Source organism: Accipiter gentilis, chromosome 22 (assembly GCF_929443795.1).
Source record: "Accipiter gentilis chromosome 22, bAccGen1.1, whole genome shotgun sequence".
Lineage (NCBI taxonomy): Eukaryota > Metazoa > Chordata > Aves > Accipitriformes > Accipitridae > Astur > Astur gentilis.
This window is the reverse complement of record NC_064901.1, coordinates 21,929,094-21,943,460: the sequence shown is the minus strand read 5'-3', so window position 1 is coordinate 21,943,460 and position 14,367 is coordinate 21,929,094. Positions and strand designations below refer to the sequence as shown.

General features: G+C 39.2%; 1 protein-coding gene across 21 annotated transcripts in view; it reads left to right on the top strand.

Annotated features, from left to right (window-relative positions):
* CELF1 (CUGBP Elav-like family member 1) overlaps positions 1-14,367 on the top strand; it is a 71,745-nt gene that overhangs the window by 20,944 nt on the left and 36,434 nt on the right. For all 21 annotated transcript variants that reach the window (XR_007509179.1, XR_007509180.1, XR_007509181.1 and 18 more), the window contains one exon: positions 14,072-14,259. Coding sequence is in view for 18 of the 21 variants with exons in the window: in XM_049825743.1 (XP_049681700.1) it covers positions 14,082-14,259 (178 nt within the window). In the remaining 3 variants the exon portion in view is untranslated. The remainder of the gene's footprint in view (positions 1-14,071; positions 14,260-14,367) is intronic.

Sequence of the window (14,367 nt, the reverse complement as noted above, 5' to 3'; positions counted from 1 at the left end):
GGACTGTTCTGGATTAAAGTAGTATTCAGTCTTTCTGGGCTTCGCTCTTCCTGAAGTTGAAACCTACTATAGTATCTAATCTAATGGTTATTTAGACCTTATTAAAGAGGAAATTTTTAGATAGACATGGCTGTATTTTCTTAGCGGATTAGGAAAGCTGAGGCACGTATATCATACTGTTTCTTTTTTGGTTCTAGAGGCTTGGAAAGTTTAGATATGTTTCAGAAACATAATCTGACATTTTGATTATGGTCCTGCATGTGTAGCTTAAAAGCTAGTGAAGTTTTGTGGATGGCTGCTGTATTGGGTTTGTGTGGCAAGGTTTTGGTAGTCGGGGGGGGCTACAGGGGTGGCTTCTGTGAGAAGTTGCAAGAAGCTTCCCCTAGGTCCCATGGAGCCATTGTCAGCCAGCTCCAAGAGGGACCTGCTGCTGGCCAAGGCCAAGCCCATCAGCGATAGTGGTAGCACCTCTGTGATAACATATTTAAGAAGGGGAAAAAAGTTGTGGCGGGCACAGAAACTGCAGCCAGGGAGAGGACTGAGAACATGTAAGAGAAACAACCCTGTAGACGCCAAGGTCAGTGCAGAAGGAGGGGGAGTTGGTGCTCCAGGCGCTGGAGCAGAGATTCCCCTGCAGCCTGTGGGGAAGACCATGGTGAGGCAGGCTGTCCCCCTGCAGCCCGGGGAGGTCCACAGTGGAGCAGATCTCCACCTGCAGCCCGGGGAGGACCCCACATGGGAGCAGGTGGATGCCTGAAGGAGGCTGTGACTGCATGGGAAGCAGATACTGGGAAGGTGTTTTTAAGTTTTGGTTTTATTTCTCATTATACTACTCTGATTTGATTGGCAATAAATTAATTTTCCCTAAGTCGAGTCTGGTTTGACCATGATGGTAATTGGTGAGTGATCTCTTCCTGTCCTTATCTCGACCCACCAGCCCTTTGTTATATTTTCTCTCCCCTGCCCAGCTGAGGAGGGCGGAGTGATAGAGCGGCTTTGGTGGGCACCTGGCATCCAGCCAGGGTTAACCCACCACAGCTGTTTGTCCAGAATACGCAGCAGAAGTCTCAACTTTGATTAGGAGACAAGATAACAAAATGATTGCATTCATTCTGTGCCAGGAGTGATGCTGGAGCTTCCCTTGTTGCATCTGTTAGTCCTTTCTACCCTGCAATGTATGTGGTAGATTGAATTGTTTGTCTTTCCACGATACCACATCCCGTTCCAATCTCTTCCACTCTGCTCATGGACAATACTGGAGCTATACCTTTGCAGCCTTGTGCCAAGAGCCAGGGGAAATTAGACCTTACCATGTTCTAAGTTGATGCACTAGGTAGAAGTTATTATTGCAGTGTTTACTATTTTAACTGCATAGTGTGCTCTCCTGGAGCTGTCTGGGCTGCATTTGAACTCTCTTCAAGTAACATGTAACAAAAAGCTTTCATTTGGATAAAATGAAATGAGAGAGAAATAGTGAGTGAATTTTTACTGTAGTATAATATTAACTGATTCTCATTTGTATCTGGTACTGTTAGTAGAAACAATCTGAGATTAAAGGACTCCTCAAAACAGCTTGCACGACTGTCTGATGGCTGCAAAGGACAATGAAACTTGAGACTTGTTGCTTTGTTTAGTCCAAAAGATCTCTTGAAACTTAACAGGGGAAGGAAAAAAAAAAAGGCCTCTATCATACTTCAGAAAGATTTTTAAACAGCTCTGCTATTCTAAGACGTTTCAGTAAGGAGAGGTTTTAAAATAATAATACGAAGTTTGTTCCTTTGAGTTAAGGTTACATGTTACATTTCTTAAGTAAAAGCAGTAACGTTTTACTTTACACATGCACAAGGTGTGTTGCTTGCAATAAACATTAGTTAAAGGCTTTTTTGATTCACTGTCGTTCTCAAGTAGGGTGATACAACAATCTTCATATGTGGTATTGTCCTAGAATTCTATAACTGGTTCTGTAGTCTCCCTTGGGTCCAATATGCAACCCCGCAGCAATTTGCTGTGTAAATGTAGTTGCTTTGCCCATTGTAGTGCTCTGTGGCATGTTTGGCTTGAAAACAAGCAGACTGTTCAGAGCTTTCCAGGACACCGTGGATTTGCAGCTCCTTAGCAGAATAACTTCTGGCTGTGTTTTAGTGGCAGAAAACTAATCTAATACGTATAGTTGATACTTTAAAAATCTCTCTAGCAAAATGTTTGCCTCCAGTGCATCTTTTTGACTGAGTACAGAGCTGCATATTCCGATAATATAGGAAGAAACAGCAAAATACAGGCCTATTTTGAAACCAGATTTCTAGGTCTTGTGTTTGTATTTACAAAGTAAAAAAGTTGAAGGAGACCTAAAGTATTCTGTTCCATAGAATTGCTTTCAGGGTTCTTTCTTATGCAAAAAGCTGAAATACCTGAAGGTAAACTTCTGGCTAATCTTAAAAAACCAAACAAACAAACAAAGTCATTTCTGTAAGCTCAGAGACAACATTTGTGGAGAGGAACAGGGGAAAGGCATTGTAAGTGGATCTGAACGTCTGCTTTCAGGACATAGGAGCTTGCAAGCGTTAGTTTTCTTATTCTGTTCTGCTGAAGATTTAAGTGTTGAAGTGCAAGTGTGATTTATCATCCATACTTTCTGTGTGTCTCATGGTCTGAATTCAGTCAATAAAAAGAAAGGGGAAGGGGGGGAACGCTCAAATGTTCCTGCTGTCTTAAATGTTCTTCCATCCTGTCTCCTTTTAGTAGTTCTCTGTCCTTTCACAGGATAGAAATGCACATACTCCCTTCTTATACTCTCATTTCCTGCCTTGTCTTCTGTTCTGTGTCATACTACTGCCTGTATTTCCTCTTACTATTGTGGCCAAGCGACTTAGAAAAAAATTTCTTGAGAAATTAGGCAATCTACAGTGCCAAAGTGTCCACAGGTCTTTCAGATCTCTCTTAGGTACTTAAGATTTCCATAGTTTGTCTCCCGCGAAATACAGTCATTGTTGTGTTCTAGCACTGTGATGACAAAAACTCAAAATGCTTCCCAAACTATGTCTGCTGGAATGTTGGGAGATGTTTAAAAAAAAATATAATAATTTTTAACTGAAATTTTCTTTTGCATACCTTCCTGTAGAGCTTAAACAGTACCTGACATACACATTTTGCATCTGTGTACAAAAAACTCCCCCACGACTTACAGATAAGGATAAAAGGATTAACTTTTACAATTCTTTTTGTAGTTGTTTTTAATGTTTATATGTCTTCATAGAATAAGAGGAAGAAACCTATACACTACTGCTTTAAAAGAAGTTGCCCTGGGATTCATACATCAATGCTTCTTCCTCATATCAATTATTAATTGTAAAATGTCTTGCAAAGAGGGATAAACATGATGATTACTCCTTGTCTATGATTTGCCAAAATTAATTATTCTAGGGAGCCTGTATTAAGACTTGTTGTTATCTGTTCTAGAAGTACAGATGGTCTAATATGTTATCATGCATTAATTGCTCCAAATTAATGATTTGGACTTTTGGCAATTTGCTTCTTCTGCTTATTTGCTTTGTGTCTAGTATCTTTCATAGAGTGTCTTCTCAGACCTTTGCTATCTTCTTTACATCACAGTAAGTTTTAATGTTTGGGGGGGGGGGTTGGGTTTGTGGGTTTTTTTTGTTTGTTTGTTTTAAATTCACTACTACTACCAAGAAATAGCTGATAATGCTGATTTTTGTCTCCCTCTCCGTTCCTGTAGTCTGGAAAAAAAATGAGGAAATACGCAAGATAAACAAAATTTAGCTGGGAAAAACAGAAATTTAATACACATTTCAGATCACTATTCTGAAGGTCAGTTGGGAACTTTAATTACAAAATTTAAGTCAAGCTAGAAAAGAAAATGTCTTACACTATAAGGGAGAGACAGTCCAGGTACCTCTTGTTATATTTCCATGAAGATTAATGGACGTCTTTAATGTATCATTGGGGAACAGGTGTAAGGAGGAGATAATAAAACTGGTACCAAAGAGAAGATGGATTTTCTAGGAAAATATTTCAATTTGAAGAATTCACTTACATGGACATGTTTTATTTATTTTACTGTGCTAATCTACTAGACCATTACCCTATTGCTGCACAGGTACTCTCGTTGAGGACAGGGTGGGCAGACACTGGCTGCCTTTGGAAAAATCCAGGTAAATAATACTAACCAAAGTTGTCTGTCACTCTGTAAATGGCACTATTGCAAACTTGTGGTATTTGAAGTTCTTTGGTGTTTCTCCTTTTGTGTAAAAAAGAATGAAATAGATACAGATTCTGAAAATAATAATTGCAATGTACCTTCAAATAATTCAAAAATATTTGAGTAATCTCAAGCCAGAGAGCTTTGGAGGCTATCAGCTTGCTTTATTCCTTGTTGCCATAGGGTAATGAGAAATTTTGTGGTCAGAGATGGGTGTTTGAGGTCATCGTCAGGAGGTGGTTTCATGGCTAGTCTGTTCCATTTTTTTTTCTCTTTTTGGTAATGCCTATGCAGGCCTTTGTAGTATCATCACTGAAGTAGCAGATGTAGCTGCAGCAGGTCAGGCACTGGGTTAGCAGCCTCGTGCTGCTGTGTTAGCTGACAGCTAGGCACTAAGAAAGTAAACTTCAGGCTAGCATCATGCAGCTGCTCTGCCCTAGAGCAGCAGATCATTGTCTGCAGAGCTGTGGGTCGCTCACATTGCAGAATTCCAATACCCACAGCCCTGTCAGTATATTCACAGCACACTCGTGTCCCCTTTCAGACAAGGAGATGAAGAGGCAATGTGTCAGAGGGAGATGAGAGGAAAATTGAGGAAGTTTGGAGGCTACTGTCTTAAAGTTCGTGAACTTCACTGATCTGCTATAAGAGGGTCTTAAGACCGATAATTCAGGTTCTTCTGAGTTCTTGTTAGCCGTCCTGTTACTAGCAGTTATTGGCAGAGCAGGACCTATTTGCAGTTTTTTTGGCTTCTCGGATTTGAACAGATGTTGTAACCTGTTCCTGGTAGATAAGCTCTTGTATTGCAGAGCTACCGTCTGCCACTTGGTGTAAGTTGTCCGCAGGAGTGAGCCAGATATTGAGGATACCACAGATTGAATTTTTTCATCAGTTGTATGATGGCATATTGAAAGCAAGAGCAAGGTATTTTAAAAAGAGGGGAAAGTGTATATACTGGTTACTATCTGTGCTGTAACATTTCCTGAAGTCCAGAGGTGTGGTTTTGGTTTTTTTTTTTGTTGTGTAGGTTGGGGGGGGGAGTGGCGGTTGGTGTTACTTACTAAAGCGATTGAATATAGTGCTGGTAATAGCTGAGCATTTTTAATTAGCGTTTACCTAGTATGAGTATAGTTTGGTTCTTGAGTAGTTTTAACAGGACAACTCTTTTTTTTTCCTTAATGCTTTTTGTTTTGTCCCAGCACAAATGCATAGACATATTCCTGCTTTTTGGTATGTTGCAGACCTATCTTTGCCATTCACAAAGGCTAATAATCTATAGTGTTTGTTTTCACCACAAAACTGACTCGGTGGTCTCAGCCTCTCTGTTTTTCAGCTCAGGAGAGCCTAACCTGTTGTGGTTTGTCTGGTAGCCTCTGATGGGTCTCTTCCAGTCTGTTCTTGCACTCATGTAAGTTTATTGCATCTGTACTATCCTGCCAATAAGGACTTCCAAAAATCTACCACCCTTTACCATCTCCTTTCCTCCTCAGAGGAGGAATGCTGCTGTATCAGTCATAAAGATTTTGTGTTCTTGGCTGTCATTTGAAAAGTTAGTTTGGAGATATTAGCTGCTTAAGAAGATAATAGCCATATATGACCTACTGCAGTTGATATGTGCATTCACTTCATTGCTTGTTGTTTGAAATAAAAGCAAGAAGGCCATCTAGACTCATCAGACAAATAAACGTGTGGCAGTCAAAGCAGAACTGTTTGGCATCACGTTGATATGTAGATAATACTGTGGATACAAGTCTTCCTTACTTGTTTTTGCTGTTACATTAAGGTAAGAGATGTTTCAATCAGAGCATTAGTTGATGGCTTAAAGTCACTGGCTTATCTAAAGACCTGGTGTTCTAGACGACTTTTCTGGTGCCCTTTGCACTAATGCATGCAGCATGGGGAACAAACAGGAGGAACTGGATGTCTTTGTGCAGTCTGTGCTCTAATCTAGAAGTATTTTGATTTATAGTGCGGGGAGGTCAAAACAGAACATTCAACTCTTGCCCTTTGCCCATCAGTGTGCAAGTAGCTCTGAACGAGTCTGGCTGTTGGCTATGGTTTTCACCACTAAGCAGGTAGAAGTCACTGAAGGATCTTAAGACTTAATGGATCTATTGTAAGGAGGTAAAAGACATCCACAGGAACAGCTGTTTTTCAGTTCCGCTTTTGGTATCTATTGGCATATTTGTGTTAAGAGTTACCTCTCTAGTGTATAGGTTTATTGTATAGCAAACAGTATTCTCAGTTCTCTGTGTCCCAGGAAAGCATCACTTCATCCTGCTTTGCCTGTGTGACAGCTGGAAATTGGGGAGCTAAGGGAAGTTGCTTGGATTTTTGCATCAGGTTGGTACAGAGCTGGGAACAGATCCTTCTTTTCTACCACAGCTTGCAATCCCTTGATGCCTGTGAAACAGCATGTTCAAGCAATTTTCTGACCAGCTTAGTTCAGAACCCCTTTATACAATAGACTTACACAGGTATAGGACTTTATATACTGTTTTGTCACCTTGTAATTGTGGTCTCAGTTGCCACGAGAAGCAGTAATTTTTGTGGCTTTAATACAAATAATGTTTTCCATATGTATTTTCACATGAAGATTTTGTACTGGTTGTATTGATTTAGAAAGGTAGAACATGGTGACTAAAGAACTTGAGACTGCCACACTGGACACAGTCTAGTTTGTGGGTTTCTTCAGATAATGCCTAGTACTGTATGCATTACACAAATGGGTCTAAAATCTTAATAATTATTGATTAGTCTGTGTTTAAAGATAAGGTTACTTAGTTGTTCCTTCCTAGTGTTAACTAGAAGGTGGTAGTTCTTATGCTTGGTGTTTTGATGCATATAGCCCATGGGTTATCTGTTTAAAAAAACAATTGGGTTTTATATATATGTGCAATAAATAAAGTGGAAAAATACATCCCTGCAAGCATCCAGTTGTGCTCAAACCCTGTCAAGCTTTGACAGGATTACAAAAGTCACTGCCACTAAATATTTATTTTATCTATGAATTTAGTAAGAAGTGTTCCCTCTTACCAGTTTCAAATTTGCCTTTGCCAGTCTCCTGCTTTGCTCATACAAACATAGGAAACTACAACTGCTTTGTGAATTGTGTGGCAGTAGATTCTGTTTCACGTGAATGTTGCATAGCAGTAAGAAGGCAGGAAGAACAGTAGAGCTTTCAAAAGAAGCATATGTATTTGAGGCAGCCCATAGACAATTTAAAAGAAAATGTACCTGCGTGTGTTTCCTGTCTATCTTTTTATGAGCTCTGCTGTTTAGAATTCATTACAATAACAAATTTGTTCGCTTCAGTGCAAAGTTTTACCTCCTTTTCCAGAAAAATAATGCAACCCTCATTTTACGAAATAGGTTTTGTGTAATTTAGTTTGAATCATTTGTCTTTACTATCAAATGAAAAGGTAAGTTTAGCTGCCATTTTATTTTTCCCTTTCTAAGAGTCTTCAGGGAGAGAACACATCATCCTGTAAGCCAGAGGGATAGGTGACTTGCTGCTTCATCTGCTGGCAGAGAGCTGGGAGTCCTAGGTATTCTTCGGTCAGACAAAAGTTTAGAATTCATTTCTTTTGACCTTTCACAGAATTAATTGGAGTAGAAGCTACAGGTAAACAGGACTTCATTCACAAACCAGAGAAGAAGGTCAAGAATATATTGATTTACCTCAAAATTATTTTTTTTTTCTTCCCAGAAATACTTTGAGGAAGGGGAGGAAAAAAAAAGCTTATTATAGGCTATTTTTAGAATAAATTTTACTCACTTAATTTGTGAAGATCCATCTAGGTCTGGAGAGTATGGAAGAATTAAATGCTCTCAGATAAACGGATAAGAGAGCACCGTGAGGCTTTGCTAGTTCTGAGATGAAAGCAATTGTCATCTCTTCCTATCCTTTTTCTCCACCTGGGAACTTCTACAAAAATTTCATATAAACAAACATGGTTTTCGGTTAGTTTAATCTGAATTGTAGGCAGCCCAAAACTTCATGTATTTTGATGGTAAATTCAACATTCTGAATGTGTCAGACTTGTGTACTCACAGTGCATAACTGTTGCAGAGATTGGCAGAGGAAGAAACTGCAGTTTTGGCAACTAGGTAAGGGGCTTTTTGTACCCAGTGAGGCATGGGGAGACAGTTTGGATTTCAACATAGGCAGAAAACATTCTGACCACATGCTTACATGATCAACAATGAAACAACAAAATATTGACAGGTAGTTACTGTATTTTGATGCATGTAACCTAGGGGTTATCTGCTTAAAAACAAAACTGCAATTCAGCAACACTGTAGGGATCTGGATATGCACAGATAATACAAGGGGAAGTTTATTCTAGGACCTGTCTCCTTCAAAGCTTCACAGCGTCTGATTTCCCCATAGCCTGCATCCTTTCCCATAGTTGGCTTTCACCATCCCAGTAGTCCCTCAGCTTCAGATTTGTATGTGTTGTCTGAGGTTCAGACTGTATAAAATAAAAGAAGGTATTATCTTTAGCTTTCAGAGTTAATTGCTCATTGACATGAACAAGACTTTCTTAGGAAAGAAAATATGACACAGGTTTTTTGTTTTGTGGGTTGGGTTTTTTGTGGGTTTGGTTTTTTGTTTGTTTGGGTTTTTGTTTTGGTTTGGTTTTTGGTTTTTTAGGTTCTGTGCCCCAGGATGTGATGTATTTCTGTAAACTTAAAAGCAAAACTTCCAGCATTTATATTCCGCAATCTCTGAGGAGCATATATAGCAATATATTCTGCAGCATAATCTAGAGCTTCAGAAGCGTGAAAAAAGTGAGATTTAATTTGTAGTATGTAGAAGTTTTAAACGTTCGTATTGTTAGATTAGCACCACATTTAAATGTGTAGCTACAGTCCATAGAGCTTGGAATTTCAGACATTGTTTCTATTATCCTTTGAATAGAAACAGTCAAAGAATGGATCTGGAAGCCAGCAGGAATTTGACATCTGAGCAAAAAATAAGTGTGTTTAGCTCTCTTATTTTTCTTTCTTTTTTTCTTTGTGAGCAATGGCTAGGATGACTTTTGTGGTTTTTATAATTTCAAAGAAACACTGCTTCCTCATTTAGTTTTTCTTATTTCTGTGCAGTAGCAAAATACCATCTTTTCCTACTCTTTCTGATATTTTCACAAGTGAAGTCTGTAAGTCTTTTAATTTCACTAGTTTGATGCCTCAGCTAAATAATGTTAAAACAAACCTGTCTGTCACTGAAATTGCCGTCATTAATGTAGAAGTATGGCACCCTGAGCTACGTGAGTCTTGGCTAGCATACCTTCAGGTATTTATTCACCTTTCTAGTATTGATTCTTTCTTTCCCTCAAATTGTACATAACAGCATGTGAAATATTTTTGGCATTGCTCATTAAATGAAGTGAGCACATCACAGGAGAAATTAGAGTACGTATAACAAGAATTAAAAACTAGTATGTAGCAGGATAGTTGCACAAAACCAATGTTTTCATTATTAAAGCCAGTAGGCTGAATTTGACCTGGAGTATAACAACGTGACAATGCCTGTAACTTGTTGCAGGGTGTCTTAATGGAACAAGCAGATATGACTTCCATTTTGAGGAGCAGAGAAATGAGGGAAAGAGTGGGTGTATGATCAAATCCTAATGACTTAGTGATTTTCTTCAGTGAACTAATCAATCTCAGTAAACTTTTTAAAACCCATTTTCTAGAGTATCTGTTGCAGCATCATCTTTCATCAAACCTACAGTGAGCATGGCTGCTGGGGTATTTTACTGGCTGCTTAAAAAAGGCTAAAGATGACTGGAAGACCAGAAGGAATGAATTCTGGTCTTCATAGGTAAGACCAGAATTTATAGTGTTGGTCTATAGATTTATGTGAACAGTAGCAAGAACCTCACCGTATCTTCTGCTCTTTTAATCGTATATATCTGAAGTGTATCTCTCTGTGGGCTCATTTTAGAGAAATCCATAAAATGGGCTCCAGGCTCAATTTAACATTTGAATATGATGTGTTTTACACAACATGGCATTTTTTAAGTGGGAAGTGTGTAAGAAGTGTCTGAAGGTAGATATGAATTTACTGAAAGCTAATAAATGGACCTGTGCTCCCTAGTGCCTGTTTGCATGCTCTTAACAGGGGTGCTTAGCAGGTAGCTTACACCTTTTGCATTAAAGAATAAGCTTGCTTGCATTTATCACATAGTAAGAGCATACATGAAGTAGTTACTGTTGAATATCTGATGTGTGCTAAACTCGCATCCTCCCTTGTTTTGCAGTAACATGCATATCGCTTTGTATTACGAGGCCTAACTCATTTTAATAACTTATAGTTAACCTCACTGTAGGCAGAAGATTGGAAATGTTTTCTTTTTTTTTTCTCCAGAAGTTGGAAATGGTTATTTATGAAAAAATAATTGACATGCTGTAACTATGCAAGCGTAAAGGAAGCTGTATGTACTGGCCAGTCTAAATAACTGCAAATGCATGTTGCAGTCATTGACAGACAAGAAAGAAGTGATCGTAGCTGCCCCAGCATGCATTCCTTGATGCTCTAAGAGTTTATTTTGTGGTTGTATCAACCGTATACGTAAGACTTATCTGGATTCATGTTAGACTTGAATTAATTATCCCTCCTGGAGTGCTTGGACACACCCAGCTGCCTCTGCAGCGCTCACTCTGTGCAATCAAGTATTTCTGCATCTCCCAATGCATCCAGTATTACCCAGATTATCTCCCCATTAGTTTGGGTATTGAAAATTTAACAAGAGGTCTGTATTGTGTGTATAAATACACCTCACAGTTCCTTGATGAACATGTTATTCCTGTTTTAATGATGAAGCAACTGAGGTGGTCTGATCAGTGTTTTGAAAGACTGTAAAACAGTTTTCAGCAAATCACTGTGTTTTTCCCTTCCTATGTCATCTGTAGGCTAAGTATATCTCTGGATTTATAGATGTGTGATAGGCAAAATATTGTTTCCAGAACATTGTATGATTTGCTCCTATAAAAGGAATAGGTTTTGATGTTCTGTGGCAGTTAAGGAATTTTTCAGTAATCCAGTCTTCTTAGCTTTTATTTTTTTTGGCAGGTTCTGAGAACCATTTTAGTTGGCACTTTTCTCCCTAGAAGTTAGGACAGCGTCAAAAATAGTGTACAAGGTGAAAAGAGTGAGATCAGCCATTGAAAATGTTTATGGTGGAGGAACCTCTTGACTTCACACCTTAATATTGGTGATATGGGAAGTGTCTGTCTGAACCTCAAGGCCTTGGACTGCCATTTTGGGAGGCAAGGAGTTAGTTGGGGATGGAAAGATTGGAGTTTGTATTCTTTCTGCTCTGTTACCCATTGCTATCTTCATGGATCTGACACTCTGTTTATCTGACAGTGCACTCAGTACTGCTTCGCCAGGGAAAATTGCACAAAACAAGCCCAGTGCATCAGCATTTTCATTGTGTATTAAGCTGAGCCTCCCTTCACATGGTCACATCCCCTTTTTAATCTGGGATTCCATGTCCCTTTCCCAGTCCAGCCTGTTTCTGTGGTGTCTATTGCTGGTCTCCCTGAGCTTCTGTTTCTGTGGTTTGAGTGTTTTTTGTGTGGCTGAGTGTTAAGACCTGCAGGACTTTTGGAAGTGGTGTTGTTTGGGGGTTAGGCAATAAACTGATTTAGTGTTAGTAGTTTGTCACAAACTGAGGTGATGGCTGCGTTCAAGTTGGATTTCCTCCCAGAGATGATGGTGGACCATTGCTCCTTGAATGCTAGCCCTGTGTAAGTATTTTGTCTTCAAGTCTGAGTTTATAACTGAAGTGATAGTTGGAATTGCTGTCTCTGAAGCCTGTGCTGTCTGATGAACTCCCCTTGTGGGGGGAAGGGGGGGGGGGGGGGGGGAAGAGAGACAGGAGAGCCTGCAGTTCGTTTTCTTGAAGAAATCCTATTGGGCATTGACAATTGACATTGGATTCTGGACAGAGGGGGAAAAATGACCTGATAATTTTAGGGTTGAGGGCTAAGGAGGAGTAAAGCTATTTGGCTGTACTGTGTATAGTATGTTACAGGTACTGATATTATAAAATGAGTTATTTAAATCAATTGTTGGGAGAATAGTTTCTGTTCTTCGCTATTAATGACTCCAGACTAAACCTTTTAATTAGGAATGAAAGGTTCCTTGAATACTTCTGAGGTCATGTTAAGAGTTGCTCAGTTAACAGGAGCCATGCTATGCTCTTGAAGCTACCCATGGCATAGAAGGCAGGGCTGAAAATTATGATTAGAAGAGGGTAAATGATTTCCAGTTGTTCTCAACTGGACTGAAAAGAGGTAGTTTACCTCTTTGTAAAAGGTATTGTTTGCCTTGGCTATTTAGACAGGTGCTGACCCTTTCTGAGTGGAAAGGTAGAGAGGAGTGAAAGGATTTATGATGATTCCTTTCCCTTCTAGTAAGAAGCTTTGTTTTTTCTGAGGTCTGTTCATACAGCTACAGAATTATGAGCTTTCCCTGCCATAAGTTTTTTCCTTAGGCTCTGAACAGCAGTGTATTGAGGGGAAAAATTAACTACACATCACCTGGTTTGGAATTTTTTTTTTTTATTTTTTAAATTCTGTTCAGGGAGGAATGTGATTGCAGATGGACAGTGAGAGGAACACTGTTTGCTGTAATATGCAGTTAATAAGCTATTCAAAAACTATCTTCAAAGGAAAAAGCAGAGATGAAGAGAGCTGACTACTCTGGAAGAAAGTCACCTGTATTCTTCAACAAAGAGTTTGGGGGCGGGGGGAATCATTGTATAGTTACTATTCCACTCTCCATGCCCTTTCTAGATTATGCAGGGGTTGGTCAGCAATTTTAACCTACTAATCACTATAGCTACAATAGGATGTTGTTACAGTCTTCCACAGAGATAGGTCTTGTGGTATACCAGGCTGTGACTACCGATAACAAGACCTCACATTGCACTTGGCAAACAATGAGGAGTCAATACAGAAAGCAGTGTATGACTGTCAACTAGCTGGGTGGAGTATAACACGGTTTTATGAATAGGCTGTAAACTGCTTGTATGGCTAGATGTAATGCCTTGAAGCCTGTTGAAGATTCCCATTCTCAAAATTTCTGTGTTGTTGTAGTTTAAGTGACTTTTTTTTTTTCTATGTTAACATGCTGCCATTACTCAACTTGATTGAGTCTAACTAGATTGCCCAATCCCAACCTGTTCATGTACAACCTGAGCCTGGTTTTTTTGCCAAATATTGTTGAAAGCTCCTTAGTTTCACAAAGAGCTGTTGCCCTGTAAACCTTAAATGAAGCTTCTCATCTGTTCAGTTGTACCTGTTTCTGTGTTTTAAGATCGATCTTCTCCCTGGGAAGCACTTCCAGATAGTCACATTTAAAAACAACAGAAAAATGTTATCCTCTCATTTTCAGTCGTTACTGATAACTTCAGTAGTCTGTGGGTAGACTGAGTTTAGGTTCCTTCCTGTTCTGGTGTCTTTTTCTGTAAACTCTTACATGGTTGAACTAGTGATATTTTTCAGTCATCTCAACAGATTTATGTCCTGAATCCCAGATGTTGACTACATTATAGGAACAAATGTTAAGAGAAGTTTTAAACAGCTGTGTAGAGTATTTGGTTTCCAAGTACACAGCTTGCCAATGAATGTGAATAGTGCTTCTGAATATTCTCTGGTATGCAGGACTGGGAATGTGCAAGAGTCTCTCTTTATATGTATATTTCAATCATATACACTTATATATGTGTAGAAATATTTTTTTTAATCTCGCTCTAAGCATGCTGCCTCTAGCTGCAATAGCATCCAGAATCTGTGGAAAGTTATAAACTAGAAATTCTTTCTTGTTTTTCATAGCTCAAAGAAAATGAATGGCACACTGGATCACCCAGACCAACCTGATCTAGATGCTATCAAGATGTTTGTGGGTCAGGTCCCACGGAGCTGGTGTGAGAAGGATCTAAGAGAACTTTTTGAACAGTATGGTGCTGTCTATGAAATTAATGTCTTGAGGGACAGGAGCCAAAACCCTCCTCAAAGCAAAGGTGAGAACTTCTGTACTTCCTATGTGAGGCTTGTTGTCTCAGCTGCTTTCACATAGTTAGAATCTTAACAGTTCGCTTACTCAGACATCCCTGTGTGTTGGAGCTCTG